The sequence below is a fragment of the Camelus bactrianus genome, chromosome 7, assembly GCF_048773025.1.
Source record: "Camelus bactrianus isolate YW-2024 breed Bactrian camel chromosome 7, ASM4877302v1, whole genome shotgun sequence".
In the NCBI taxonomy this organism is placed as follows: domain Eukaryota; kingdom Metazoa; phylum Chordata; class Mammalia; order Artiodactyla; family Camelidae; genus Camelus; species Camelus bactrianus.
Window position 1 is genome coordinate 61867537 of NC_133545.1, and position 12438 is coordinate 61879974.

At 38.7% G+C, this 12438-nt stretch overlaps 1 protein-coding gene across 1 annotated transcript in view; it reads left to right on the top strand.

The window, feature by feature from the left end:
- The window catches only part of CALCR (calcitonin receptor), a 93595-nt gene that overhangs the window by 52187 nt on the left and 28970 nt on the right, over positions 1-12438 (top strand). Inside the window, exons 3-6 of the mRNA XM_074366616.1 lie at positions 4626-4782; positions 6530-6640; positions 9882-9994; positions 11779-11870. Of these exons, the coding sequence (XP_074222717.1) occupies positions 4626-4782; positions 6530-6640; positions 9882-9994; positions 11779-11870 (473 nt within the window). The remainder of the gene's footprint in view (positions 1-4625; positions 4783-6529; positions 6641-9881; positions 9995-11778; positions 11871-12438) is intronic.

A 12438-nucleotide genomic window follows, 5' to 3' on the forward strand; every position in this document is an offset into this window, starting at 1 on the left:
CTTCCTTATCTGCAGGATACAATAGGCTTAGAACAGTGCTCAGCACATAGTGAGCGCTCAAATCTTGCTCATGATGACAAAGAATAATAAAGACATAGAAAAAGTAGGTCTGAGAAGCATTATGTTACTGTTTACTTAGCTGTATTCCCCTATTTGTGTTGAATTTGTGCAGCAGTTTTGTTGTTTACATAATGCTTAGGTAGAAAGAACATAGGACACCAACCGGGCATCTGATCCTCCCTGGCAAAAACAGGGCTTTTTACTTTACTAAAAGAACTTTACAAAGTTCTTTTATCCTTGTTGTTCTGAAAAGTAATTGAAAACTACAAATTCTAACATTGACATTATCATTAAGGACAGTGACACAGAAAGTTGGCTTTATCAGTTTGTGGACTCTGGATTCATCTTCCTCTTAGAGCAGTTCTGTCTATGGCAGTCAGCAGCAGTCTCTCCCTTCCACACTGTAACCTGGGTCCCCACAGTCAGTAGGTTTGGACCATTTCTCAAAGTTCTACACAGAACAGCTCTCTACTTGTTCTGTCTCTGTACTTCTAGAAACCACCTATATCCCAAAAAGAGGCTGATTGTCTTACATCAAAGCAGGAATTACTTAAACACATGGCCATTCAAATCAGATGGCTTTCCCTCTCGAACCCGTAAGTAGTGTGGATGAAACCTAGAATGTAAGCTCCATGAGGGCAGGGACCTTGCCAGTTTGTTCACTGCTGAATCTTCAGAACCTAGAACAGTGCCTGGCATGTGGGAGGCACTCAAAGTATTAAGGGAAAGGACAGCGATGTTTCGGCTGCGGACTACAGCTGTTGGTGGCAGCTTGGCGGTCGTATGTGTGGCGTCATCTACTTGAGCCTTTAGGAGTGACATCACATATACGGCGGCTAAACTGCTACATAGGACAACAATTAAGAGGTTGGTTTTTGTCTTTGTTTTGGAGGAATCATGCAAGATGGCTTATATGTAAAACTTTGAATTCCAGTCTTTATTCAGAAAAACAACATGCCCATAATGTCTCATTTCTATCTTCATGTAAGCATAAAATTACATAATTATTTACATCCCACAAACATACAATATAAACATATCACTTAATGATAAGTGGAATAGTCTAGTTTTTCACATTGCTTGGTGGTTTTTCCTAATCACTGCTGCTTCTCTTTACCTCTTTATTGCTGAAAATTATACCACCTCACTAGCAATTTTTATTTGTATGAAATCATCAGCAAACAGTTTAATATGTTGAATGAACTTGATGAAATTTGCATATGTGTTATCCTGAAGCAGTAGTAATTCTGTAGCTATTACACTGATGTAATAGCTATGTATCTCTATCTGTGTCTATATCTACATATGTTATATATACAGATAACAGAATGCCTCAATGTGTATTTTCAGAAGAAAGTCACTGAAACATTCAGCCACCACTGGAAACATTCCATCATCAGTGCTCAAACATGAACCAGACCAGGAGTGGACTCAGTTTATTATGGCTCATCTAAGGACAGAGCTTCTACTTTTTTCATTCCCTCAGTGTTGAAACAATCTCTGCTGAACCAGATTCTAAAAGTTCACTGGAGTTTGTTTCAACATTGCAAGAATGATAAGATCAATGCTGCTGTCATCTACAGGAACTACACCTACTTTTTCAGATGGTCGTATCTCCACTGTTACTGGTGTTAAAACTGCGTTAAGCCAGATGTTGTCATTGAAAACACAGGTAGAGGGTTTCCCACTTGCTATTCTTGCACATGCTGCCTCCCCATGGCTTCCATGAGGTTCTGACTAACACAGGAATGTTTTCTAACTGGTTGTTCAGTCCGTTTAAAGATAGAATTTAGAATGTTACTTCTGGAAGGAATGTCAAACTTAAAAATAGTCCCTAGTGTCTAAAATATCTAGTAAGTGACAGAAAAGATTTATATGTGACATCATACTACATCTTCTGATTTGATTTAAAGATGGTGAGAAAATTACCATAGATAAGTAATATATCAAATGATTTTCATATCAACTAAAGATTATAAGAATAGAGCCACAAAGAATGTAAAATAGATGAATAAGCTGGACCAATCATTTTATATTTTGAGGACAATAAATTAAAGATTATGGTTACGTGATCTTTAGTCAGATTGTTCAAACACACACACATTCATACAAATGTAGGCTAACAAAATCCAAAAAAGAAGGCTTTACATGAAATCTCTTCAAAATACTTTTTCTTACTCCCAGACCAGCTCTCAATTCCTGATGAAATATCTGAGCATTTAATGACTGATAATTCTTTACCTTTCATAATTTCTGGTGTCAGGAAATATTTCTAGTGTTGGTCTTTCTTGCTGGGCTGTAAGTTCCATGAGGGCAGGATGGTGCTTGTTTTATTCAGCACTATATCCTCAGCATCTGCAGTAAAGCTTGGCTCATCAAGTTTAATGACTATTGCTGAACGATTGATCTTAAAACCAGTGGGAAAGGAGTCATGTGACAAAATGGTGTTCAGCTACATTGGTAAAAGATTTGTACGCCTTTCATCATTGTCAGTTCATTAATTTTTCTTCTGTCACAAATTAAAATTAGAAATAATCCTAATACTTAGAGAATAGTGTCAACTATATCCACAATAAATGTCCATCTAGCATTAGAACAGTAATGTTTTAAGTTAGTATTCACCCTCTTCTGTTTGCAAGTGATTTCGACTCAGATGACTTACTGGCACCTCCAAATCCAGTCCAAAATAAAACTTACCTTCTTCTCCTAGTAAGGTTTTCCTTTCCCAATTCCTTCTCTTTCTTGGGGGCACACTCATTTTCTCTACAGTCATACAGGGCTATTTAACTCTTATTGTTCTCCATTCCTTATACTCAAATATACCTCCATGCTTTCATTATCTGAGAAAGTGCTGAGAGTTGCTCTTTCTTGTTCCATCATAAAGTCATCAAGTCCAGCTCGAATCTGTGGACATCTGATGCCTACCACGTGAATTTTACCAATACTCTCCTTTCACAACCTTCACTGATCAAACTGCAAAATATCTTTATCATCATATCATTATTTTAAAAAAATATTAGCTAAAATATATGGAGCCTTTCATGTCCCAGACACTTTGTTTTCTCAGGGCTCTGTATTATCTGATTTTCCATGATTTCATTTCTTACCCTCAAATATGCTCCCCTCCAGGCAGAATGGTTTCGTTAGTGTTTCACACATGCCGTTTCCTTCCTCTGGGCTTACCTGCACTCTGTTCCCTCCATCCAGAAAGCCTTTCCTCTCCTTTCTCCCTGTGCAGACACTACGTATACTAAAGGTCTAGTTCAAATTCTGCCTTGTATCTGTAGTTACTCCTGGCTGTTCTTGCTCCATGCTCTCTTTACTGTGAATTTTTATTGTTTAATGTGTTGTACAATTTAGCCTTTAGAGATAGGCTGTCTCATAAGACAGGATGCTCTATCTACACATGAGATACACTGGAAAACAGTGAGGCTCTACCATGAATAACCTAGGGTATACAGGTCAACTTAATAAGGATGTTTATTTTAGACCGTGGAGAATAGAGAAGGTACATAACACTATTTCTGCCATCACTACATTGGGAAAACTTTAATCTTAGAATAATTAGAACAGAATAAGGCCTAATAAAAGTGTGTTTCAAAAGATATGGTAGAATATTTCTAACTTCAGAGAAAGAAAAGTCAATGCAGGCTGAAGCTTGCAAGCCTTCTCCAAAGAACTCAGTAAGCAGAACAGGGATATAAAACAAAAAAAAAAATCACAGATTCAAGCACCACTAAAAACATCAGAGCCACAAAAGAAATGGAAATCTATCTAAACACAACTTAGGACAATTTGTCAGACATTCATCTTTTCAGATACATACCAACTTTGATAAACAGGGCCTATGATGCTAATGAGGATTAATAGGCACGGGCAAAACTACCACCAGCCTGCACTGAAAATGCAAAAGCGCTCAGAGAAATAGATAAGATTTACGCTGATTTTCAGCAGTGAAAATGAATTACCTTGTATAAGTCATCTGCTGATGAAACCAATTTAAAGAAATTAAGGCCCATTATCCAAAGCAGAATATCTCAGAAGAACAGATTTTTGTTTGTCCTGTGGAATAAATGGGGTAAATTTTTGGCAGTGTGTGCAATCTAAGCACAAGCAAAAATCAGCTGAAAATCCAACTAAAAAAGTTTATTTATTGCACCAAGGTACCTACTTTTACATGATTCTTAGGAGTGCCAAAGAAAGCAAAGTTGACTTTAGTGTTAGTCTTTGTTTGGAAATCAGGTTATTTACTTTGTTCGCTTCTGAACTTTACAGTGATAATAAAATTAAAACAATCTTTTAAAGATGTGCATGAGTTTGTGTGAGTGCTATACATTTCCAAGAGTGAATAAATGAATACAGATATGAAATTTGAAGATAGAATTTACAAATGAAATATAAATACACTTTTTAGTTATAAAGCAAAAATATTCCACATGGAGACCATGCATAAATTGCTTATAGAAGGAAAAATAAATGTTTTCATAGTTTTTGATTGTTTGGTTTATTTATGTGTTCACCCATCTCCACTCTCCGTAAGTAACTGATTTTCCTCTCTAATACAGCTGCCGACTGAAACTCTGCCTACCACTTCAAATGACACCCACCATCCGACAACAGAGCCGGAGCCGTTTCTCTACATTTTGGGGAAACAGAGACTGTTGGAGGCAGAGCACAGATGCTATGACCGAATGAGAAGGTTACCCCCTTACCAAGGACAAGGTAAAAAGAAGACTGTATGTGAATGTGTTTCAAACATCAGTAAAGGCTTATTTTCTTCCCTAGGTAAATATATGTTGACTAATTTTAATATGCCAATAGTCTTAACAGTGGCTTCCACACCGTGGTATGCGTGTGTGTTTCATGCAGCAGACACGCCAAGTGTCTGGGCTCCAGTTCATCCAGCTGCTTTTTGGCTCACGGCTGCACTTAGGACAAAATTACTATGGTAACTCACTATTCACCCCTGGCAAGCAGGAACAACGCAGGACTACGTGAGGGAGAGGAATTGGTGAATGACAGGGAGAGAGCTGGAAAATGGTGGGGAGAGAGTTAGCCTGAGGTGAAACCTGTCCACACTCTGTCTTGTTTGGGTTAATTAGGTAGTATCTTCCCTTAACTGTCAATTGGTTGGCGACTTGTGCTATTCCTTCTCCTTTTCTACCCCCAGTTCCCAGAGGAAGTGGAAACAGATACCTCCTAGGCAGACACTGTTTATCTGTCACCTTCTCTAGAATGCTCTCTGTGGCTGCCCAAATATTCCCAGGGCCAAGCATATTCTATTAGCTACATTGGGCCCACAGGAAAACAAAAGGAAGGATGCGATGGCCAAGCGTTGCTACATCCATCTGAATCCTCTGCCTCTGTCCCCTAAAACATTTGAAAAGACCCAGCGAGATTTTGTATGCCCTCCCACATGTTAAGACAACACTGCTTGGCAGGGGGGAAATTGGTTGATTATACTCTATTATTACATATGGTTTGCCATCAAGCAGTTAAAGCTCTAATTTGTAGTTCCTATTTTTAGCATTTTCCTTTAAATGTAAAAGTGAGTTAATTGATAGATACATGTCATTCTTCTGTCTACAGTAGTTTCAGTGTTTTTTTTTTAGAACCCGAAAAGGCAAGAGATGCAACTCTGCCCCAAGAAGAAACCATTTCTCTGAAGCAGATAAAACAATAGAAACACAAAACTGATACTTTGAGAAAGCAAGTGTGTGTAGTCTCCTGCACTTTGGTCTTAGTCATCTGGGCAGGTTGAAGTTTTGTGCTATGATCATTATTTAAAAAAAATTTTTTTTGGAGAACTGCCTTCAAAGCCTGAGGCTCATTCTTTTGAATATCTTTACAGAGTTAAATGTTCATGTTTTAGGGTAGATTTAATTTTTGAAAGCAGTGAGAAACCACTTGGAGCCAGTGTTGATGAATACATAAAAGTGATCAAACTGAGCATTATTTTAGCTAGTAACAAAGTGTGATTCTAAAGTAATAAGACTATTTTTACATGCAACCCATTAACTCGTTGCAAATGCATCTCCAGTAGGAATGGTGAACAACTGTATCACCCCCTCGATTAACAGTAGAACTACCCAAGGCAACCCTTTGAAGGTTCATGGTTAGTAGGATACATATGTCCCAAAGCCTTTTATCCAGGGGTGATATTGCATATACTTTCACATGAGTTCTTTTGTAGCATTTCTGGAGATATTTTAAAGGGAAGATTTTGGAGGAAAGATTCTATACAGATGACAAATTACGGCTTTTGAGGAATAACTGCAGAATATCCTACAAAAAATTCCCTTAGTAGTTGGAAAAGTTAATACCTTTATTTGGCTGCTGCTGTTGCTACTGTTGTTTTAGTATTTCCAAATCCAATGGGAGAGCCTCAGAATAACTGTCTAGGTGCTGTTAAATCCTGCTGAGGAGTCTATCATTTTTGACAACTGCAATATAATTTCTAAATGGCCAGGCCCCTTTTGCAACCGTACCTGGGATGGATGGACCTGCTGGGATGACACACCGGCTGGAGTTCTCGCCCATCAGTACTGCCCAGATTATTTCCCAGACTTTGATTCAGCAGGTATTTGTTATTTTATATTTTGCTATGAAGAAACTTTCATAGTTTTTCTAATTCTGAAAAGAAAATCAGACATAAAATATACCTACCAAGTAATACTCTACGTAGTTCAGCATGCTCTGAAGCATTTCCATAAATGAACTATTACCCAGTTGTACAAGGATTGCAAGCTGTCCTTTTGTTTAAGTCACATTACTGACCAGTTCATGCACCTTGGTCATAAATTCTATTAATTTTAAATTAAAATTCTATATAGTTTAAATATTTACTATTACATTATAAGGAAATTTTAAATTCATTTTTCTAAAACTATGAACAATTTTATCTAAGTGTGTGATTTAAACGTTTTTCAACGGTCTCACATTTGGTGGCTTATGCAAATACTTGATCCAGAGTTTGTGTGTACTGGTCTGATAGAACAGGTACAGTGAAAATTTTATGTAACCTTGAAAATTATATAAAACTGTCATGTGCAGGGAAAACAAAGCAGAAGGTGCTAACTCTAGACATCTACTTTCTGTTCTAACGTTAGCTTATTAAAATATGCTCAGTAAATAAGACTAATACTAATAAAATGGATCATACCAACCCAGCTCTGTCCTACACAACATGAACAGCCAGCAAATGTATGTTAATTAATGATACCAAATTCCCTTTAGTTATAAAAGTAACAGGGATACTTTGCATTGAATATCATTTTTGTATATGTTACCTCATTTTATACTGACACAATATTTGACATAAAACCACAAGTGAAGTCAAGTCTCCTAAGCTGTTACCTAACTCTAAGTGCAACAGTTTCGGAAAAACATTTGAGAAATTGTATTTCTAAATCACTGTACAAACTTAGGCAGATTGAAGTACTTTCAGAACTGTCAAGGCAGGACATGTTGTTCCGTCGGCCCTCAGTCTAGCCACACGTGTGGTTAGGAGTTGGGCTGGGGTGCTTAGGCAGGAGTACCAGGTGCCACGTGGAGTGAGAAACTGGAGACTGAAGTCACACATCTTAGTATTGTCAGCTGTCCAAATAGTTTGGAGGCCCAGAATCTAAGACGCTCAGTGGTGAGTGGTCAGGAGCAATGCAGAGGAAGGTATGAGGAGAAGCATGCACGAGGTTGTGTCACAGCCTCAATCCAGAGACGAGCCCCATGGGGTTGGGGAGTGGGATTAGGTAGCTGCTAGTAGTGCATAAGTGATTCTCAACTTGTCTGAGAAGCTGGGGAGCTTTTAAAAAAAAAAATCCTGATCCCTGGTACCACCCTAGACATTTGGATTTAACTCTTTTGGAGTGCAGCCTGGGCATTCAAGATTTTTAAACGTTCCGACTAAATCGTGCAGCCGAGGTGAAAGTGTAGTAAGCAGTAGAAGTTCAGATGAGAAAGTGGCTGGTCCCAGGGAAGCCCAGCCAGTGCACTCAGTCGCTATGCCCGTGAGAGGCAGAGCCCGGGGTGGGATGAGACTGATATAGCCCACGGAGGAAGGTGGGTCCCAGGGGAGCAAAAGGTAGCAGCTGGTCAGCTCCAGGAACCATGGGTATCAGGGCCAGATAAATTCTGTTCTAGGCAACTAGATAGACAATCTGTCCCATTGAAATGAATCTGGGATTAAGAAACTTGAAAGGGAGTATGAATCTTAGTTTTAAAGGAGAGCCTGAAATGAAGTGGGTCCCGCTGCAGACACACCGTGTTAGTCCCTGTTAACGGGTGAGGTTTGTTCCCGAGAGCACAGTGAGCCCAAGCCTGCAAGTGTTCGGGTGGCTCTAAATGCTGAAACCAGAGCCCCTGGTTGACTGGTGCGGGGACAGAGTGCCCAGCACGCAGGTCATTCTCCCTCAAGCTCCCTATCTCTTCTAATGAGATATGGGCAACAGAACACAGCAATCCCTCCACTCCTCCTTCCGTCAGAGTCTCCGAGGGAGTGGTTCCAGAGGGGAGAGTTAGAACATACAGTTAGTAGAAGAGAATGCCAGGTTCCTGACAAGGGAGGATCTTCTTTGAATTAGCTGATCTGGACTGGAAATAACATTTTGAAGAGAGGAAATCAGTGTTTGTTTCCTGCTTAAGAGATTACAGAAAAATCAACCTTGACTCAGATTTTTCCAAGACTTGTTTGGTCGTACTTTCTATCACAGCTCAGGGTCAACCAGTCCATCTGGTTACCCTCACTTATGGTCTGTGAGTGACAAGACGTTATTTCCCACAGACTGAAAGTGAGGACATCAGTTAAGATAGAAAACAGCAGTCATACAATAAAATTGAGGCAAGAACATTTCTGGAATCCTGATCAGAGCAGAGCAATTAGTCTTTCCCTGAGACGGCGTGTGGGAAAGGCTTTTCATGGAGATACAAAGCTCCACTCCAGTGAGACAGAGATAATGGAAGTGGGATAACAGTGGGGCACTTTTAAAACCAGCGCAGGCCAGCTGCTTCTAGGAATTCTCATTCTGATGGAAAAGTTGGGATGTGAAGAGAGAAAGGGCTTAGTGCTATGCCCTGCTCAGTACTACCTTCCTGTAAACTCTAACTAAATGCTATTTGTTGGTAATTCTCCAGGTCTTTATTGACTCTTCCCAACAAATGATGCTTCATTAACCTGAATCTGACAACTACATTAGAGGTTAACTTGATTGGCACAAAGAGCTATTCTGCGACTGAGGCTACAAGGCCAGGTCCAAAGCAGCAATGGGCTCTCGCCAAAGTGGCTGTCATTATCGACTAAAAGGCAAGGTTTTGGTCAGCAAAACAGCAATTTCCAGGCATAGATCCATCTTTTCAGCCTGATTTTTAGATAGAACCCTCTCAGCTGGGGGACAAATCCACTTCAAAAGAAAGGCAAATCTTAAAACTACCTATATTCAATAAACTTAAATTCTTTAGTATTTTACCACTGACCCAAAGCTGTATCTTGATAATGACAGAGACTTCATTTTAGACAAAGTGCTTGGTAAAAGACAGGTTGGTAATGAAACAGTGAATAATAGTATTGAAAGTCAAAAGAAGCTGATAGTCTGAAGGAATATGCTAGAGTATAAAAAGCAAATCTTTGTCCTAAGTCCTGCCCTTAGAGTCAAATGATCAGCAGTAATGGGACACAGCCAAGGTGGCCGACATACGGTTTAGGACAATGATTCTCAACCCTGATACCTTTGGAATTGTGAGCTGATACACTTTGGAATGGCTTTTAGGCTTTAAATTACGGTTTTTCCTTCTTGCGGTTTTGAGATTTTATTCTGTTTCATTAACAGAAAGAGTTACAAAATACTGCGGTAAGGACGGGATTTGGTACAAAGACCCTGAGAGCAACATAACCTGGTCCAACTACTCCATGTGCAACGCTTTCACCCCTGAGAAGCTGCAGGTAGGTTCTAGTTCAAATTTCAGTGTTGGGTGAAAATGCCATTACTTATACATGGAAACATATGCATAATTTTAAAACGCCTGCTACCAAGAAGCCAATCTATTTTATAGAAGGAAATCAGATAATGACCTATAAATTCTGAGGACTCTATGACATTGCATCGGGGAAAACGATGTTTTACTTCTTGGTTGGCACTCAGAGTTCCATGAGCCTGTGGAATCAGGCCGTTCGTTTATGGCAAGGGCAACAGTGTCCATGGAGCAGGTGATGTGATTCTCCCCGATGCCAGACATTAGGCAGCATTTTCAGGAACTGCCTTAACATCTTTCTTCTGGAAAAGTCCCAAAACTACAGATTTCTCCACAAGCCTCCAGCCCCCTTCTCTGTCCTGAAATGTCTATGACAGTTTTACAGTCAGCCCTTGAAGGAACCCTTAGAATGGGGCTTCTCATCGGCTCATTGGTACAGGTGTGACTGTTTAGATTATAGTGGAAGTGATCTTTTCACATTTCTGATGCCTCTGAAGAGAAGAGTATCTGCTCCCCTCCCAGCCCCATTGGCTTAAATGTTTCAAAGCAGAGATAATATTAAGAATATTTAACAGCCAGTAAGACAGAAGTAGTAACAAATCAGAATGGACTCAGCTTTGTCTTTGATCCACTCAACATGTATTCAAGTTCTCTTTATAATTTCTGTTTCCTTTCTTTTACATTCTTTAATTTTCTTCAGATGAAAATTTAGGTCATTGATTTTTCAATCTTCTTTTCTCATATGTTCATTTTAGTCTTTGAACTTCTATGTACAGCTTCATCTATACCCAAAAAGTTTTAGTATGTCATTGTGAGTTCTTCTTTGATCCAATGGTCATTTAGAAATATAGTGTTTAGTTTTCAGCAGTATGAGGATGTTTCTTAAGTTATCTTTTTATGAATTATTTCTGGACTATTATGGTCAGTGAAGATGCTCTTTAAGATTTTAATTATTTGAAATATGTTGAGATTTGCTTTACTGACTAGTGTATGTCAATTTGGATAAATATTTCTTGTGCATTTGAAAATTTTGGGTATTCTGCAGATGCTGTGTGCAATGTTTATTATATGTAAATTAGTAAAATTTTATTGATCATGTTGTTCAAATCTTCAGTAGTTTGATTTGTCATCTCTGTGTTCATTCTTTTGATTACTAGGGGCTGTCAGTTTTTGCTTTATGCTCTGTGTAGTTTGAATTTACATTATTAGGTGCATAGAATTTTAGAATTGCTGTATCCTCCTGAGTCAACATCTGAACCAGCTTTCTTGGTTGATGTTTACTGGTCCATCTTTTCTCGTCTTTTCACATCCAGTATTTCTATACCCCTGTATTAAATGATGTTCCTTACAAGCAGCATATAATTGCTTTAAAAATCCTCTAACCCAACCAGATGATTTTACAGGGGAGGATTACTGTTGTCTAGAAAAGTGAAGTAAGTGACCTAGGAGGGGCCACATAAAGACTTAATGATAATACTCTGAGTAAAGAACAGCTCTGATGAATTCAGTCTTATATTCTTCCCACCATGTCATGCATATTCTTAACTGATATTCTTATAACAGTTAATCTGTTAATCTAATTTATAATTCGATATAATTTAATTCTCTAAATATTTGTTATTTTAGTAGTTTTTTTTTTAAAGGAGGAAAACAGTCGTTGATTTATACTATTTAAAAATAGAAACTGTTTTCCATCTTCTGTAATCATTTATTCATCTATTTGTTTTTGTAACTGTTTGCTTCTTGTTGTTCCAGAACGCGTTCATTCTGTACTACTTGGCTATTGTGGGTCATTCTATGTCGATTTTCGTCTTGGCGATTTCCCTGGCGATTTTCATGTTTTTCAGGTAAGTGCACTTGTAGCATCTGCTTTTAATTTTCTTAGGTACTAAAATAAATGGTAAACTCTGCAAGTGTTCTGGGCAAGGGGATGTCTGCAAATTACAAGACATGTAACATTGGGAGTCATGAAGTAGCAAGAAAAATGAAATTAATTAAAGTAACACCTTTTAACCCTATTTTTGAGGAAAATAGGATGGGATCATATACATTTCAAAGGCAATCTGCCTCTTTCCCCAAATGAAATAATCCTGTGAGCCCATACATAGCCTGCATTAATATGGTAAAGCTCTACTTATGATGGCTAAGTTTCCATGAAGTATTGGGGAAAAAACCCTCCTTCTTCTTTTGCCCTCACTCTAAAATAAGGCTGTGGCCACAAGTTCACATGCACCCTGCTTAATCGTGAGCTGTATTGTAAGTGGATTGGGCCAGAAGAGAGGTGGGGCCATGACAGTGTTCAGTAGGAGAAGGAAGTCTCTTCTGGCCTCGACTCACTCAGCCAGAGTCAAGGAGAATCTCTGGAAGAAGATGGCCTGTTGTCAAGTGTCAGTTTTTTGCCCTTGCAAACCTACC